General features: G+C 41.1%; 1 protein-coding gene across 3 annotated transcripts in view; it reads right to left on the bottom strand.

Moving 5' to 3' along the window:
- The window catches only part of ptk2bb (protein tyrosine kinase 2 beta, b), a 30,013-nt gene that overhangs the window by 9,940 nt on the left and 4,207 nt on the right, over positions 1-15,866 (bottom strand). For 2 of the 3 annotated variants that reach the window (XM_030721120.1, XM_030721122.1), the window contains exons 2-20: positions 14,388-14,623; positions 13,853-14,031; positions 13,673-13,760; positions 13,141-13,220; positions 12,842-12,904; positions 11,509-11,563; positions 11,201-11,341; positions 10,974-11,048; positions 10,728-10,829; positions 9,354-9,471; positions 9,149-9,188; positions 9,012-9,043; positions 8,841-8,885; positions 8,660-8,757; positions 8,432-8,513; positions 8,222-8,322; positions 7,943-8,058; positions 5,813-5,913; positions 5,461-5,550 (exon numbers count right to left, since the gene is read on the bottom strand). In XM_030721120.1, coding sequence (XP_030576980.1) covers positions 5,461-5,550; positions 5,813-5,913; positions 7,943-8,058; positions 8,222-8,322; positions 8,432-8,513; positions 8,660-8,757; positions 8,841-8,885; positions 9,012-9,043; positions 9,149-9,188; positions 9,354-9,471; positions 10,728-10,829; positions 10,974-11,048; positions 11,201-11,341; positions 11,509-11,563; positions 12,842-12,904; positions 13,141-13,220; positions 13,673-13,760; positions 13,853-14,031; positions 14,388-14,585 — 1,804 coding nt within the window. In that variant the 5' untranslated portion in view covers positions 14,586-14,623. Of the gene's footprint in view, positions 1-5,460; positions 5,551-5,812; positions 5,914-7,942; positions 8,059-8,221; positions 8,323-8,431; positions 8,514-8,659; positions 8,758-8,840; positions 8,886-9,011; positions 9,044-9,148; positions 9,189-9,353; positions 9,472-10,727; positions 10,830-10,973; positions 11,049-11,200; positions 11,342-11,508; positions 11,564-12,841; positions 12,905-13,140; positions 13,221-13,672; positions 13,761-13,852; positions 14,032-14,387; positions 14,624-15,866 lie in introns of those variants that run through there. The other variant, XM_030721121.1, reaches the window with a different exon arrangement.

Raw genomic sequence — 15,866 nt, 5'->3', positions numbered from 1 at the left:
CAAAGACAAGTTCTTGGTTCTTATGCGCAATGAGTCCCTCAAAGCCACTGCCATTCCAATGGGTACTGTGGTTGCACACTTGCATGTGGTGGATATAGTGACTGACATCCCTGGCACACACACAAGAGCTTCATCTCAGCTGGACCCATCACTGTTCGACTTTGGGGATTCCCCTATACCAGCTGAATGGAAAGAGAGGCTGAAACAGAAACTTGCAGAGAGAAGTAATGTGTTTTCAACCGACGAGTGGGACGTTGGGTTGGCTAAAGGAGTGCACCATCATATACGACTAAATGACGACACCCCCTTCAGAGAACGGTCTCGCCGTGTGGCCCCTGCTGATCTGGATGATTTGCGCCGTCACCTTCAAGGACTACTGGCTGCAGGAGTAATAAAGGAATCAAGGAGTTCCTATGCTTCACCCATCGTATTGGCACGAAAGAAAACGGGGAAGTTGCGGATGTGCGTGGACTATCGAACACTGAACCGCAGAACTATTCCTGATCAGTACACCATTCCTCGAATTGACGAGGCCTTGGACTGTTTGTCTGGAAGCAGATGGTTTTCAGTCCTGGATCTGCGCAGCGGGTATTATCAAATTCCAATGGCAGAAGACGACAAGGAAAAAACCGCTTTCATATGCCCTTTGGGATTTTACCAATTCGAAAGGATGCCCCAAGGGATAACAGGAGCCCCAGCAACCTTCCAGAGAGTAATGGAAAAAGCGGTTGGGGACATGCACATGCTTGAGGTCATAGTGTATTTGGATGATTTAATAGTGTTTGGAAAAACCTTGGAAGAACATGAACAAAGACTGTTCAAGGTCCTTGACAGACTGGAAGAGACTGGACTGAAGTTGGCAATAGACAAATGTCAGTTCTGCAGACCTCAAGTGACATATGTGGGACACATAGTGTCTGAAAATGGTATTGCCACCGACCCAAGCAAAGTGGAAGCAGTAACTCGCTGGAAGCAACCCACTGACCTTCCATCACTGCAGTCATTCTTGGGGTTCTGTGGGTACTACCGTCGCTTTATAAAAAACTACTCTATTCAAGTCAGACCACTCACGGAGCTCTGCAAAGGTTACCCACCAACTCAGAGAAAGAAGAAAACTGCCAAAGTCCCAGAAAAGACCTATTACAGTGTAAATGAACCCTTTGGAGATAGGTGGGGTCCTGCTTGCACAGAGGCTTTTCAAAAGATTAAACACTGTCTCACAAATGCACCCGTTCTGGCATTCGCCGATCCATCCAAGCCCTATGTGTTACACATAGATGCCAGCCTTCATGGTTTGGGCGCAGTACTCAATCAAGAACATCCTGAAGGTTTGCGACCTGTGGCGTTTGCTAGCCGAAAGCTCAGTTCCTCGGAAAAGAACTACCCGGTGCACCAACTTGAATTCCTGGCGTTGAAATGGGCAGTAGTGGACAAGTTTCACGATTACTTGTATGGTGCTCAGTTCACGGTGAGGACCGATAATAATCCCCTCACGTATATTCTGACCACAGCCAAGCTCAATGCCACTGGTCATCGTTGGCTGGCTGCCCTCTCAACTTACGATTTCACTTTACAGTACCGACCTGGAAGCACTAATATTGATGCTGACTCACTGTCACGCAATCCTCTGCCATCGGAGAGCCCCGAGTGGAAAACAATGCCCCTCGACAGTGTCAAAGCCCTCTGCAAGCAAATCTCCTGCAGAAAGTCGGCAGGAGGGAACATGGGATATGCCGAGTCATTAGGGGTTTCCCCTGAGGCACTCCCAGAGTGTTTTGTTTTCCCCACTCGATTGGACCACAGTGCTTTGACCCAGATAAGTAAGGCAGAACTTATTAAAGCACAAGATAATGATCCAGTGATTGCTCCAGTCAAGAAATCTGTGAATGGAGAATTCCTGTTTGCACCAGACAAGGAAGCCAACTCAGAAGCCGTACTGCTTCAGAGAGAAGCCAATAAGTTGGTGATCCGAGATGATCTGCTTTACAGAAAGGTGCAGAGGCAATCTGGTAATGAGGTATATCAGCTAGTGTTACCAAGGGAGCTGGTTGCCATGGTTCTGAAGTCGCTGCACGATGAGTCCGGTCATCTAGGAGTGGACAAGACTGTTAAACTCATACGGGATCGATTCTACTGGCCCAAAATGTGTGCAGAAGTAGAGCAGTACATAAGAAACTGTGGTAGATGTATCACGCGTAAAGCTCAGCCCCAAAGAGCTGCACCATTAAACCAGATTACCAGTAGCGGACCACTTGATCTGGTATGCATAGACTTTCTGTCCTTGGAACCAGATTCCCAGGGGTATGCCAACATCCTTGTAGTAACCGATCATTTTACCAGATATGCCCAAGCTTTTCCGGCCAAAGATCAACGGGCGTCCACAGTTGCCAAGATTCTCTGTGAGAAATACTTTGTGCACTATGGACTTCCGGCACGGATACATTCTGATCAAGGTCGGGATTTTGAGAGCAAACTCATTCAAGATCTTCTCAAAATGTTGGGGATTCGGAAGTCTAGGACAACGCCTTACCATCCTCAAGGAGATCCACAACCAGAGAGATTTAACCGTACGCTGCTGTCTATGCTCGGAACCCTACATCCGAAGCAAAAGCAGAAATGGAGTCAGAGTCTCAGTCATTTGGTGCATGCTTACAATTGCACTCAAAACGAAGCAACAGGGTACTCGCCCTACCTGCTCATGTTTGGCAGGGAGGCGCGTCTACCTGTGGACATCTGTTTTGGTGCACTGGATGAGGATCAAAAGAGTTTGTCACATCACAAGTACGTGGCTAAGCTGAAAGGTGATCTGCGTCAAGCATACCACCTTGCAACACAAGCATCTGACAAGAGTCATCAGAGAAACAAGAAAGCTCATGATAAACATGTGAAAGAGCAGACTCTGGGAAAAGGAGACCGAGTCCTACTGAGAAACTTGGGGGTTACCGGCAAACACAAGTTGAAAAGTAAGTGGCGACCTACACCATATGTTGTGGTGGAGAAATTTCCCAACCTACCAGTCTACAGAGTAAAACCTGAGAAGGGACTGGGGGTAGAAAAGACAGTACACCGCAACCACTTACTACCGATTGGCTATCTAGTGAGACTGCCAAACGACACTGAGCCCGAATCATTTCAGACACCGGTCACAAGATCCCAAAGGAGACTCGCAGCGACCAAACAAACTGTAGATCCGGAAGATGCCATGTTCTCATCAGAGTCTGAATGTGAATATGCAGGCCCATCACGATCATTACATATGGACTGTGAGAAACTTCTGACACGACCAGGTCTGTTGTTGAGAGACCGAGGCCAAGGTCAAGCCCCAAGCGTAGTTCCTCTTGAAGTTTCATCCCCTGAACTGGAGGAGGGTGACAACTCCAGAAGCTCTCGACTCCCCAAATCTGCTTCACAACTCTGAGGAAGGTACAGTTACTGACTTACAGGCAGTAGCAGTGGAGAGGGAGGTGCTACTGGAAGACAGGGACCCTCCAACGGAACGCACAAAGAGAGTCAAGAAGCCAGTTGTCAGACTGAGTTATGATGAACTGGGAAGACCATCTGATCAGCCCTTAACTGTATTGAGCCAGGGAGTGCTGGTTGGAAGCGGCACGTACAGAGATTCACGATGCCACCCCTGCCAGACCCTCTGGTGTCACCCTATGGCCTTATGCCCTTCCTGCGTTAAATTGAATCTCACTAGACAGTGCATGGAGATTCAAATTAGCTAAGCTGTTGGTTTGATGGGGACATCAAAACATTCTAGAAGGGGGAGGGTGTAGCCCGGATGGAAAAATGGGGATTAAATAAGCTTAATTCCTTTGAACATAAAAGCAAAGTTAACAGGAGTGTAATGTACTTTGCATATAATGTGTATTGTGTAATGGAAGAGGAATAATGCGATGTAAATATAATGTTTTCTTACAAAGTTGCTGAATGTAACAGAGCTAACACTCTTAGGTCGTATTTTCTGAGTGGTCAGTGAAGGTGGTCTGTGCATGTCTACCTGTTGTATTTGGCTGGGTGTGATGAGAGAGGAAGGAGAGGAGAAGAGAGAGAAACGGAGAACGGACGCAGCAGTGTTGGCTCGGAGCGCGCTAGCACACGATAAACTAACAAAAGAGAACTGACTAGTAAATACTATCCAGTGACTGTTAGTAGGAGGCGTTGGGAAACCGCCTGCCCGACAGCTGTGCAGCCGCAGACGACGGTGATTCAGAGCGAGGCATCAGCATCGGCGGCTAGCAGCTAACGGCTAGCAGGAGCTCGTCGCGGTGACGAGCGCCATCTTCTTTGCCCTGTCGGTGGCGAGTGGTGAGCGGAAACAGACTGCAGACGAGAACTGGTTGACTGTCGTCCGGAGGGGACGAGAGGGTGAGCTGGTTCGCAACGCGGAACTGTAAGTCAGACGTTTCTGGTGCAGCTATCGGTGAGTGAAGAGGAGTTTCGCCACTGTGCTGCAGCACACAACAATCAGGCCTGCAACGTTTGTGTGAATGCGAGCGTGTGTGTGGGGCCCATGTATGAGTACTGTTAAGTGACTGTGTATATTTGAATGACGGAGTAGTTAGAATTAACCCTTATAAGCCTAATCCATTCGGACTGATTGGGAAAAGCTAAGGTTGAGTTCAATATTTTTACTGGTATTATAAGAATACAAGTGTTTTAGTGTTTCATTTGTGTCTTACATTTTGCATTTAAAAGTGTGGTTTTCTATCTTGTGTTCACGTTCAGTAAATGTTCAGTTTTGGAGTTAAAGAGTCATCTGAGTCAGTGTTATTTTAAATAGTGTGTGATTTAAGTTTCTTAATAGTCATCACATCATTGTCCACAAGTGAACCTTCGTGGTATCCACTTTGCATCGGACCCACACCCCACCTAGTTTGGTCAATCCTGGGGTTCCCGGTCAGAACACAATATAAAGCGGTGGGGTGCTACAAATACACACATTAAGAATGACACACCAACACACACAAATACCACCTGAAACAATTATGCTGGTGCTTGGTAATGGCACATGTAACAGTTATATCCATTCGTGATTCATGTTTTTGATTATTTTCATTAATAAAGGTTTTCAGACACGTGCACTGACATTTTAAAGTTTTCTCCCCACCAGCTGGATTTATTTAAATTCATTTTACTGCAAGTTTTATGCCAAAGTAGAATATTTTAATCTTGTACTAAAAAAAAAAAAAAAAAGTTACATCAGCAAGAAGGCAATGGGTCAGAAACTATTTAATATACAACATGTTTTACATGTATATGAACTGTGTGTGCCCACTGTTGTAATTTGGATCCATATCAGCTTAAATAATCTCTCCCATATCATAAACCATGTAGTACTTGTGTGGGTTGATTATTAACAAGTAACCTGCCCATTGTCTCTGTGTGTTTCTCCTTTGTGCACTAAACCTTCAAACTGCGCCTGTGCCACTGCAGGTTAAAGCTTAACAAGCTCACCGAACATCCACACATCACTGGCTGAGGTGAAACGTCTGAAGTTTATGGATTCTGGCGCCATCCACTTGATTGGTAATCGAGTCACAGATGCTGCAAAGAAATTAAAGAAACGAATACATGTATTTTTCCTCATTTTGTTTTTTTTAAATTGAAAAAAGATACATAACAGACTGTGGTTTAACATTTGAGATCCTCTAAAATTCTGATCTAAATGATTACATGACTCAAAACAATAATCTGTGAACAAGATGCAAAAGAAAGAACTGCAACAGAAACATTTACAGTTCAGGTGTTTTGTAAGTCTAGCTGTTATTTTTCATTTAATGTGTAAGACATTTATGTCAGTAAGTACCTTTGTAGTATTCTTCATCCTCTATGTACCTCGACAGACCAAAGTCTCCAAGCTTCACACAGTCTGGACTGGCGACTAACACGTTCCGAACTGCAATGTCTCTGTGAGCGGACAAGATGGTTAGAAAGGTCAACCTTTATGTAGTTACAGGTGGAGATAAAGTAGGGAACACAGAGTGAAAATCTAAATAATGTGTCAAGAGACAGGAGAAAACCCGTCTCCAAACAGTTGCGGTCTAACTCAGACTGACTGCAATCACTCTCAGACAGATTGGTGAAGGTTTGTAAATAACTAACATCTGATTTATAAATGCAGACAGAATACCAACACACTGGAATGACAGTGTGAGTCAGTCTGTGCTGATGAGTGCAGCTGTTTGCTGATTGGTTGTATTCTGGTTATAAGCCTATATAAAAGCAATGTTTGTCATTTTGGAGTTGAATTGCTGTCCTGTGTCACCATTTGTGGAGGAATTTCTGTTTCAGATCTATGAGCTTCTGGCTGGACCCTGAATGTAATTAGTTAATGTGAATATCTGTGTATGTAGATGGCAGATTTGCAACAGACAGCAACTCATTTGTGATTTTCGCCAATGTATCACAGTTAATCACCATATTATCACATTCAGGTTGCACGTAATTGTCAATTTTAACCCATTCAATTGCAAACTGATAGACAGACTCCATCTCGATGCATAAAGCCTTTTTGAAGATGGCAACTGGCAATGAGTGGTCGCAGACCTGGTCCCCATCTTTGAAGCAACCCTTTCAAAGGCAATCAAGCCTGAGAGTTCATCGCAAATGGACGCAATCATTTTCTTCATATCATCGTCACTGGCCACTGTCTTCTCTAGCACGACTGTAGCATTATGTCAGTGCCAGCACCTCCAAGTTTTATGTGTTCTTTATTCTGTCAATTCACTCTTTTCCTCTCCACAGCAGTGGAGCCTTGTACCTCATGATAATCACAAGATAATCACAAGAAATCTGGTTGGTTATTTTAAGAAAATGATGTTACATTGCATGATTGTAAGAGAATATTACAAGCTGTACCTCTTTAAAAAAACAAACAAACAAACCCAAAAAAAAGAATTTTTATTGCAGTAAAGGAAGCACCAAATCTGCACAGTGTAACCTTAGGGTGTTGTTGTTATTCATTTTCTGCATATGGACATACAGCGCCCTCCATAATGTTTGGGAAAAAGACAGCTTCTGTAGTTTTGTCTCTGTACACCATTACAGTGGATTGTAAATCAAACAATCAAGGTGTGACTGAAGTGCAGACTTTCAGCTTTAAGTCAAGGGGTTTAACAAAAAGTCTGCATGAACTGTTTAAGAATTAGAGCCATTTTTATACACAGTCCTGTGAATGCAGTTCTGTAAAAAAAAAATATCTTTGGACAAATTAAACCAAGGTTAATTTTTTGGGGCCACTTTTGATGATGTGACTGCTGATAGAAGTGGCACGGAGAATCGTGAAGTTTACAGGGCTTTACACTCTGCTCTGAGATTACATATCCCGGCTGGCCTGGGAGCTTCCGGGATTCCCCAGAGGGAACTGGAAAGTGTTGCTAGGTAAAGGATGTCTGGCATACCTGCTTAAATGGTGCTACTTTTATGTCAGGTCATAATCATTTATGGTCACAAGGAGGCAGAACTTATAAGCATTACAACCTGTCTGCAGAATCAAGCTAAAAAGGAGGCCAATCAGAATAAAGAGGGTTTTTAAGGGAAGGGGGGAGGAGCTAAAATATGGTTTTTCAGATCGTGGATGAATTGAGGGGTCTGCATAAATTACCTCTTTTTATAAAAAACAAAACAAAAAAACAAACAAAAAAAAAACAGCAACAACAAAACAGTGAATCATTTAAAGAGAATGAAGCATCACCACATTACAGAACTTTAAATGAGCACAACAGGTTCCCTTGGCATTTTTTAATGTTGTGGCTCTTTTATGCCTTATTTGAATGTATGGCTTCTTATAAAAATCTCTCTTCTTAAACATTTTCCCTGGCATTATTTGTTTTATTTTTTCATAATTTCCTTTGTAAAAATGTAATCGTCTGTATGTTCTATTTAAGCGAAGAATGTAAAAGGAAAAAAAGAAAGGAAAAAAAAGAAAAAAAATCACCTGTGTACCATGTTAACCCCTCCAAGGTAGACGAGAGCTTTGCAGATCTGCAGGCTGAACAGCACCAGGGTTGTATTTGTCAGCCTGTCTTGGTTCTGGGCCAGGTAGTTTTTGAGCTACAGGAAGATCAGTTATTATATTCAGTCAGTCAGGAACTCACAAATGTCACATCTGCTGTGGCATGCAGAAGTTGCATTGATTAAAAAAATAAATTTCTATCTATATTGGGTTTTTTTTTAATGTATGCTTTCCATAAATAATCAGGAAATGCTGACTAACCTCCCCATACTGATAAAGCTCCATGACAATCCACACAGGATTCTCCTCTATGATTCCAATGAGTTTGACGATGTGGGGATGGTCGAGTTTCTTCATGATTACTGACAAACACAAAGTTCACAGCTCATCAGCGCTTCTCTCATAGTTACTGTAGGCGTAATTTGTAGTAAATAAATCAGCGGTTTTTAAATCATTTTTTTCTCCGTGTACCTGCTTCACTCATGAATTTTTCCATCACGTCTGGTGAGCAGTCTTTGCAGGTTTTCACTGCCACATTAACCCTTTCGCCATTCTGTCCGATTAAACACACGTTAGTGCACGTAAACTTTGCATGCTGCCATTTTTTTGCAATGCAATCGTGTCTTTTGGTTGGTAACAGTTTTAATTACATTATCTCCTTATTTTTTTGGACACCATGCTTGAACCTTTTAGACTTACAGCTTTTTTGTACACTCCATCGTAGACTTCCCCGAAAAAACCCTCGCCGAGGATTCGTCCAAGAACGATGCTGTTTCGGTCAATGCCGAATTTCACAACTGCAGAGCAACAGTAAAAATTTCTGAATGCTAAAATGTGAGTTTTCATAGGCAACAGAAATGAATACAGACTTTTGACAAACCTGATTTTGGGCTTTCATCGGGAATCTCACAGTAGATATCTGAACCTTAAAATGGAAAAGGAAAAAAAATAGAACTTTTATTTCTTTCATAACTTCGCCATTAAAAGGAATTTCATTGTTGGCTATGGCAAAATTATACAGTCTACACATTTGTTAAAAATCTGAGCTCACCCATACTGTGTCTGGCCGAGTTCCTGTCTGTGCTGCTCCAAGGAAAAGACAGAATGGGTGAAAGTCATGATCAGAAATTTTCAACTTAGAGCACTGAAACTGAGAATTAGAATGGGGGAGAAAGGGCAGCCACTTACACAGTAGGAATTTCAGGTAGGGAGCTTCTTGCATTGGCATCTAGGATATAAAGTAATTATGAGAAACCCAACTGACTTTTAAGAATATATTTCCAGGTTTTAAGACTATGCTCAACCCATTAAAACAACATGTTGCGCTTTATAGTGAGTTTTAAACACAGTGATGTTTATGCAACAACAGGAGAAGTAGCTGAATCTTACACACCTTTATTTGGTCGGTGGATAACGCTTTCATCTGTGTTGTTTTCCAAGCGGCAGTACCCATCAATAAGATCAATCATGTTCTCTGCCGTAGTGACCGAGGCCACGTTGACTGTCAGACGCTATCAGTGAAGACGCAAAAGCATGTCACATAAACATATACACTCACTGGCCACTTTAGGTTAGGTACACCTGTTCAGCTGCTCACTAATGCAAATATCTCATCAGCCAGTCACATGGCAGCAACTCAGTGCATTTAGCCAGTAGTTCTGCATTTTAGAACTGCAGAACTTCAAACTGAGCAGCAGAATGAGGAAGAAAGGTGATTTAAGTGACTTTGAATGTGACATGGTTTCGGGTGCCAGATGGGCTGGTTTGAGTATTTCAGAGAGTGGGTCAAAAAAAAGAAAAAAAAAAAATGGGAAAATATCCATTGAGCAGGAATTCTTGGCAAAAACGCCTTGTTGATCTCAGAGGTAAGAGGTGAATGGCCAGACTTCGAATTGATAGGAAGGCAAGAGTAACTGAATTAACCTCTTGTTGCAACCAAGGTATGTAGAAGAGCTTATGTGAATGTAAGCACATCTAATCTTGAAGCAGATGCAACTCATGTCAGCTAAAAAGAATAAATGGGGGCTACAGTTCACACAGGCTCATCAAGATTGGACAACAGAATTTGAAAAAATGTCTGATAAGCCTCGATTTCTGCTGTGATGTTCAGATGGTAGGATCAGAATTTGGCCTAAAAACAAAACAAAACAAACAAACAAAAAAAACCATGAAAGCCTAAATCTTTCCTGCCTTGGAACATCAGTTCAGGCTGGTGGTGGTGCTGTAATGGTGTAGGGGACATTTTCTTGGGTTGCTTAGCACCAAATGAACATTATTTAAACACCACAGCCTACCTCAGTATTGTTATGGATCATGCCCGCCCTTTCATGACCACAAAGTACCCATCTTCCATCACAAAATGAAATCATCTCAAACTAGTTTCTTGAACATGACAATGAGTTCACTGTCCTCAGATGGCCTTCACAGTCACCGGATCACAGTGTGGTGTGGTATGGTGGAACAGAAGATGTGCATCATGAATGTGTACCCAACAAAACTGCAGCAAATGTGTGACGCTATCATGTCAAAATGGACCAAGGTCTCTGAGGAATGTTTCCAGCACCTTGCTGAATCTGTGCCACAAAGAATTGAGGCAGTTCTAAAAGCAAAAGGGGGTGAAACTAAGTACCAACAAGGTGCACCTAACAAAAGTAGCAGGTGAGTGTATTTTCTATGGCCTGATATTTCAGTAATGTAGGGAGAAAGAAATATATATATATATATATATATATATATATTTTTTTTTTTTTTTTTTGGACACACTTACTTGCTTGGCACCCTCTATGTCGAGGTTCAGGAGAGCCTTGCCGTCGCTCTGCGATAGGCATTGTATTTTCTTAATTTGTTTGAAGTCAGCTAAAAACACAGCCTGCCACACAAAAGTAATGAATGTAATCAATGAAATTATGATGAGTGCCTAGTATATTTATATAACTTGTTGGAAACATCAGAATGCAGTTGATGAGAAGTTAAAGCCCTCTGTAAGAATACCAAAATCTTCATCACAACTTACCGCTGAATCCTTCTGTGTGCGTTGGCGAATGCCTCTCCCACCAATGACAAGCTCCACTGACAGACTCCAGCCTTGCTGTTAACAAACGGAAACATTTAAAATATTCATGTTCAAACAATAAATCTGTGCTCGGGTGTCTAGAAATGCTTAATGAGGAATATTATATTATATTATTTAGGAATAAGACATGATTAATTGCTCAAGATGAACATAATGGTTCTACTTACCACTAGTTCACAGGGGAAGGCCTCTTCGTCATAGCTGACAAAATCCTTAAGAGTCTCAAAAAACTTGATCATGCAGTTATCCTCCTTGAGTGACGCGAACTGCTGAAAGGTTTGCTGAATCATCTTCCGTAGTTGCTTGGGCTAGATCACAGTCACAGAGATTTGAACATGGTCAAATTTGCACACTCTTTTGCACAAGAGTGATGAAATATGTATTTGTAAAGGACATGTCTAAATTTCTAGGTGCCTGTTTAGGTATGCCACACTAAGTGAAGCACAGAGATGAAATCATCTTTCGGAAAGTTTACCTTCATGCTGTTAAGTAGCTGCTGCGGAAAGAAAAGATCCAGGCCAACTTCTTTTCTAAAGTGGTAAAAAATAAATAAATAAATCATTTTAAAAAATAGAATATTCAGAATTAAAACATACTGTAAATATTCTTTAAGTCCAATGGCTGATCTATTGGCTGATATTAGCTATTTGCTGATCTATCTGTACTGATATTTGTAACAGCTGAAAAATGAAAATGAAAATAGTAAAGTAAAAAATTTTTTAAAAGGAGCAGGGTAAGGCAGAGTGTAAATATTGTTTATTGTTGTAACAATAAACATAATTTTTAAACTGCATTGTACTTTGTCATATGATCAATAAATAACTACACATAACAAATATTAGTGACATCTGTTTATGTTCAGTGTGTTTGAAAGATTTTGTATTGGCTGATATATCAGCTTTAAATAACCAAATATTGTATCAGTCGGTTTGGCTCTAAATATTAACATTTAAGTCATTTAACATAAAATATCAGCGATGGGGATTGATATTCTGTGATTAACTTTTTTAACATTGTAATTTTAACATTTCTACAAATACTTTTTGGTAACCACATCCTAGAATAGATATAAAACATTTCCAAGGTAAACAAATTAGAGAAAATACATACTGCACTCTTCCATAAGGGTGTATATTACATAATACATAATGCATTATGTTTAATATCATTGTAATCATAATGGCAACCATGTACAAAACACAATGCAACCATGCTGTTTACATTTGAGCAATATTGCTGAGCAGTAAGTATGGTTTTAATATTGCTCAATGATGAGTCACAGACTGTACTACTTATGGTCATGAGTCATCCAGGGGTCTCAAACTCACGGCTCGCGGGCCGTATCCGGCCACGCCCCGTACTTCCGGTCCGCGATTCGAGTTACTTTTTTGACATTTCGCTAACTCCTCTTAATTGGAGGAGAAAGCGAAATGACAAAAAAGTAACTTAAAGGGCCAAATTTGCATGTTTTTGACATCAAATCGCGGACCGGAAGTAGGGGGCGTAGCCGGAAGCGGCCCGCGGATCGCGAGTTTGAGACCCCTGTATGCTCAGCCAAACTAAGTTGGCACCACAGGCTAATCAATAAGGCTGCAACCTAGAACTGATATTACAGACTGGCTCTTTATCTAGAAATTTGGGATGCCCCAGTTTCTCACCATCGAGCTACTGCCAGCTGTTCTGTGATCTAGGTCAGTCAATAATGCCAATGCCAATCACACAGCACAATATAATCACATGATTAGGCTAAACTATCATGTGACAGCAGAGCTATAACTGTTTGTACTGTACAGAAAGTAAAAACTTACTCTAGTAGCTCAAAGTTAGATTTCTTTTCAAGACCTTTTGCATTCATGTCTTTATAGAACCGCCTGTGAAAACAGAGTAAAAAGGTATAAAATGAATCATTAAATGTAAAAGCAAATGTGAACAATTTAACTGTTAAATAGCTTTTGATCATTCAATTAAATACAAAGCACAACAACTCAGGTTAGGCTATGAAACAATCTGCAAGCAAGTGAGAGAGAGACAAATGGAAAGCGTACAGTAAATAAACCCAGTCCAGTCACCTCATACTCACAGAGAGGTAAGGAATGCAGTGACTCACCTGATCTCCAAACAACCAAGCTGTAGTGCCATTCCTTCACTGACTTTACTCGCATGATACTGCATGTAATCATTACGTACCTATCATTAAATGTTAAAAATCACAAATCAGACAAAATGTGACATAGGAACACGTTGATATAATCCAAATTTTCTAAAAAAAATTATAAGTAGTACTTTAAAACACAATTTCAGTCATGACTGAAATTGTAAGTCAAAATAAGACTGTAAAAAAAAGAAAGTAAAAAAAGAAGCCTTAAATTTTGATTGAGAGTAATTTGTACTTGGGGTTATGCCTCTGTTCTAGGTCCTGAAAGCAGCAGCAACAACCCAATCAGTCAATGACAACAGAGCTGTTTGGTAGAGGTGGGTTGAACAGTGGCTTGCAGTGCAGCAGCAAATGTAGGGTAAAGTAACTTAAAAAAAGACACCCTGAATGAGATTTGCTAACAGGATGCACAGAAGGATATCACCTAAACAACAACAAGCAGTACATTTGAAGCAGCAAATCTTTTTATGAGAAATACAGTTACCTGTTGGTAAAAATACACAAAGGTCGATCTGTCGTCTTTAAATTTTTCCACAAAATTCACAGGAATGTATCTGATACGAAGGTCATATCTATGCTCAAGAGGAAAATATAGATATTAGTTTGAAGTGTTTTATTCTACAACTGAAAATTACAGACTAATATCCCAACAGTCCATCAGTACCTCCACTCAGCTTCGACATGATTGCTCTCATAGCGTTTTTCCACCTCTCCGACAGTGAGATCTGGATGGAGCCAGTGAAGTTCTTCTGACTTCAGGTGCTTCAGCATAAGGCCGTAGCATCCTGCGTGTTGAATGTTTGGCCCTAAACGGCCGCTGACCAGAATGGAACGAATGATAGCCTGAAGCAGAGAAAATTAGAAAGTTTTTAAAAGATGTATAGTCATCTTTCAGGTTGTTGAAATTTGTGATTTGAACTTGTTTTAACTTCAATATGTAGTCGCTCTAAAATAATGATATCAAGCGCTAGAGACACACATTTTACACTTTTATTGTTGTCTGTTTCTGCAAATTAAGACAAGATACTGACAGTGAAAAAGGATATTTGAGCTGAGATAAATTATTTCTCAAATTTGGAACATGCTGAGAAACCAAATAAAAGAGAACTAAATTTCAAAACACCACATGCTTCAGCCTTTCTCTTTTCATCTTCTGACAATCAAATTCTCTTCAAATATGTTCTGGGTTACACTCTCACCCTAATTTGCCAGGAGCTGTCACATTTGACCAGCTTGAAATTCTTGCCCAGGTTGTTGTTGGTGCAGAAACACACTTTAAGGATCTTGACAGGTCCACCATCCCCAGTGAACTGTGCTTCAGGGCCAGACTCCGTTTCACTTTTTCTCGGACTGGGCACCTTCCAGGAGAGGGTGTCACCGGACATCACCTCATACATGGTCAAAGCTGGGTTGGCATCATCACATCAAAATCGTCCTTTAAAACAGTAAAAGAAAAACAAAGATACTTCATATGCATGCTGCTGATACTCAGGGTGGAAATCCAGGTAAAGCAAATGTTTAACTGGGTGTACTGAGTGACAACACTTTCTTCAACAAAAGAGAACACACTGTTCTGTGAGCCGTTTGATCATACTACTACAGTCATGCGGTGCTTCACTTTCAAGCTGTGATCTTTTGCCATGTGGTTGCTATGATTCATATCATTCCTTTCTGAGATGTGCTGATTGCAGTCTTTCTTAACCAGATTTCAAGTGAGGGCCTGTGAAATCATGGAATAAATATGCTAATATTCTGGGAATCACTGATCTAAAGTACTATACATGCATCTGATTATTAGGTACGCCTGTTCAAATGTTCACAAACACAAATATCTAATCAGCCACTCACATGGCAGCCAATAGTAACTCAAATAACCTTGATATGCTCTTTGAACGCACAACACGCTGAAACTTGAGACAGATGGGCTAAAGCAGCAGAAGACCAAACCAAGTGCCACTACTGTCAGCTAAAAACAGGAAACTGAGGTTGCATTTAGCACGGGCTCACCAAAACTGGACCACAGAAGATGGAAAAAATGTTGCCTGATCTGATGATTCTCTATATCTGCTGCAATATTTGGATGGTAAAGTCAGAATTTACCAACATGAAACCCTGGATCTAAACGGTCTTGTATCAGTGGTTCAGGTTGGACGAGTAACGGTGTGGAGGACATTTTCTTGGCACACTTTGGACCAGCTGAGCATCTTAAAACATCACAGCCTACCTGAGCATTGTTGCTGACCATGTTATGACTTCTGATGACTGCTTACAGCAGGATATCGCACCATGCCACAAAGCTCAGATCAAACTGGTTTCCTGAACATGGCAGTGAGTTCACTGTATTCAAATGGCCTCCATAGTCACCAGATCTCAGTCCAATAGAGCACCTTTGAGATGCGGTGGAACAGAAGATTGGCATCATGGCCAATATGGACCGCAGTCTGTGAGGAATGTTTCCAGCACCTTGTTGAATCTATGCCATGAAAAATTAAGGCAGTTCTGAAGGCAAAAGAGGTCCACCATGGTACTAACTAATAAAGTGATGGGTTAGTGTAAGTTAATTCTTCTTGAATCCATAACTATTTTTTACTTATGCAATAAAAATGACAACCTTTGGCATCCTTACTGTTTGCTTTAGAGCTAGATACTGGCCTGTGACAAAATTTATTTTTTCCCCA

This window comes from Archocentrus centrarchus, chromosome 24 (assembly GCF_007364275.1).
Source record: "Archocentrus centrarchus isolate MPI-CPG fArcCen1 chromosome 24, fArcCen1, whole genome shotgun sequence".
In the NCBI taxonomy this organism is placed as follows: Eukaryota; Metazoa; Chordata; class Actinopteri; order Cichliformes; family Cichlidae; genus Archocentrus; species Archocentrus centrarchus.
This window is presented reverse-complemented; position numbering and strand designations above follow the sequence as displayed.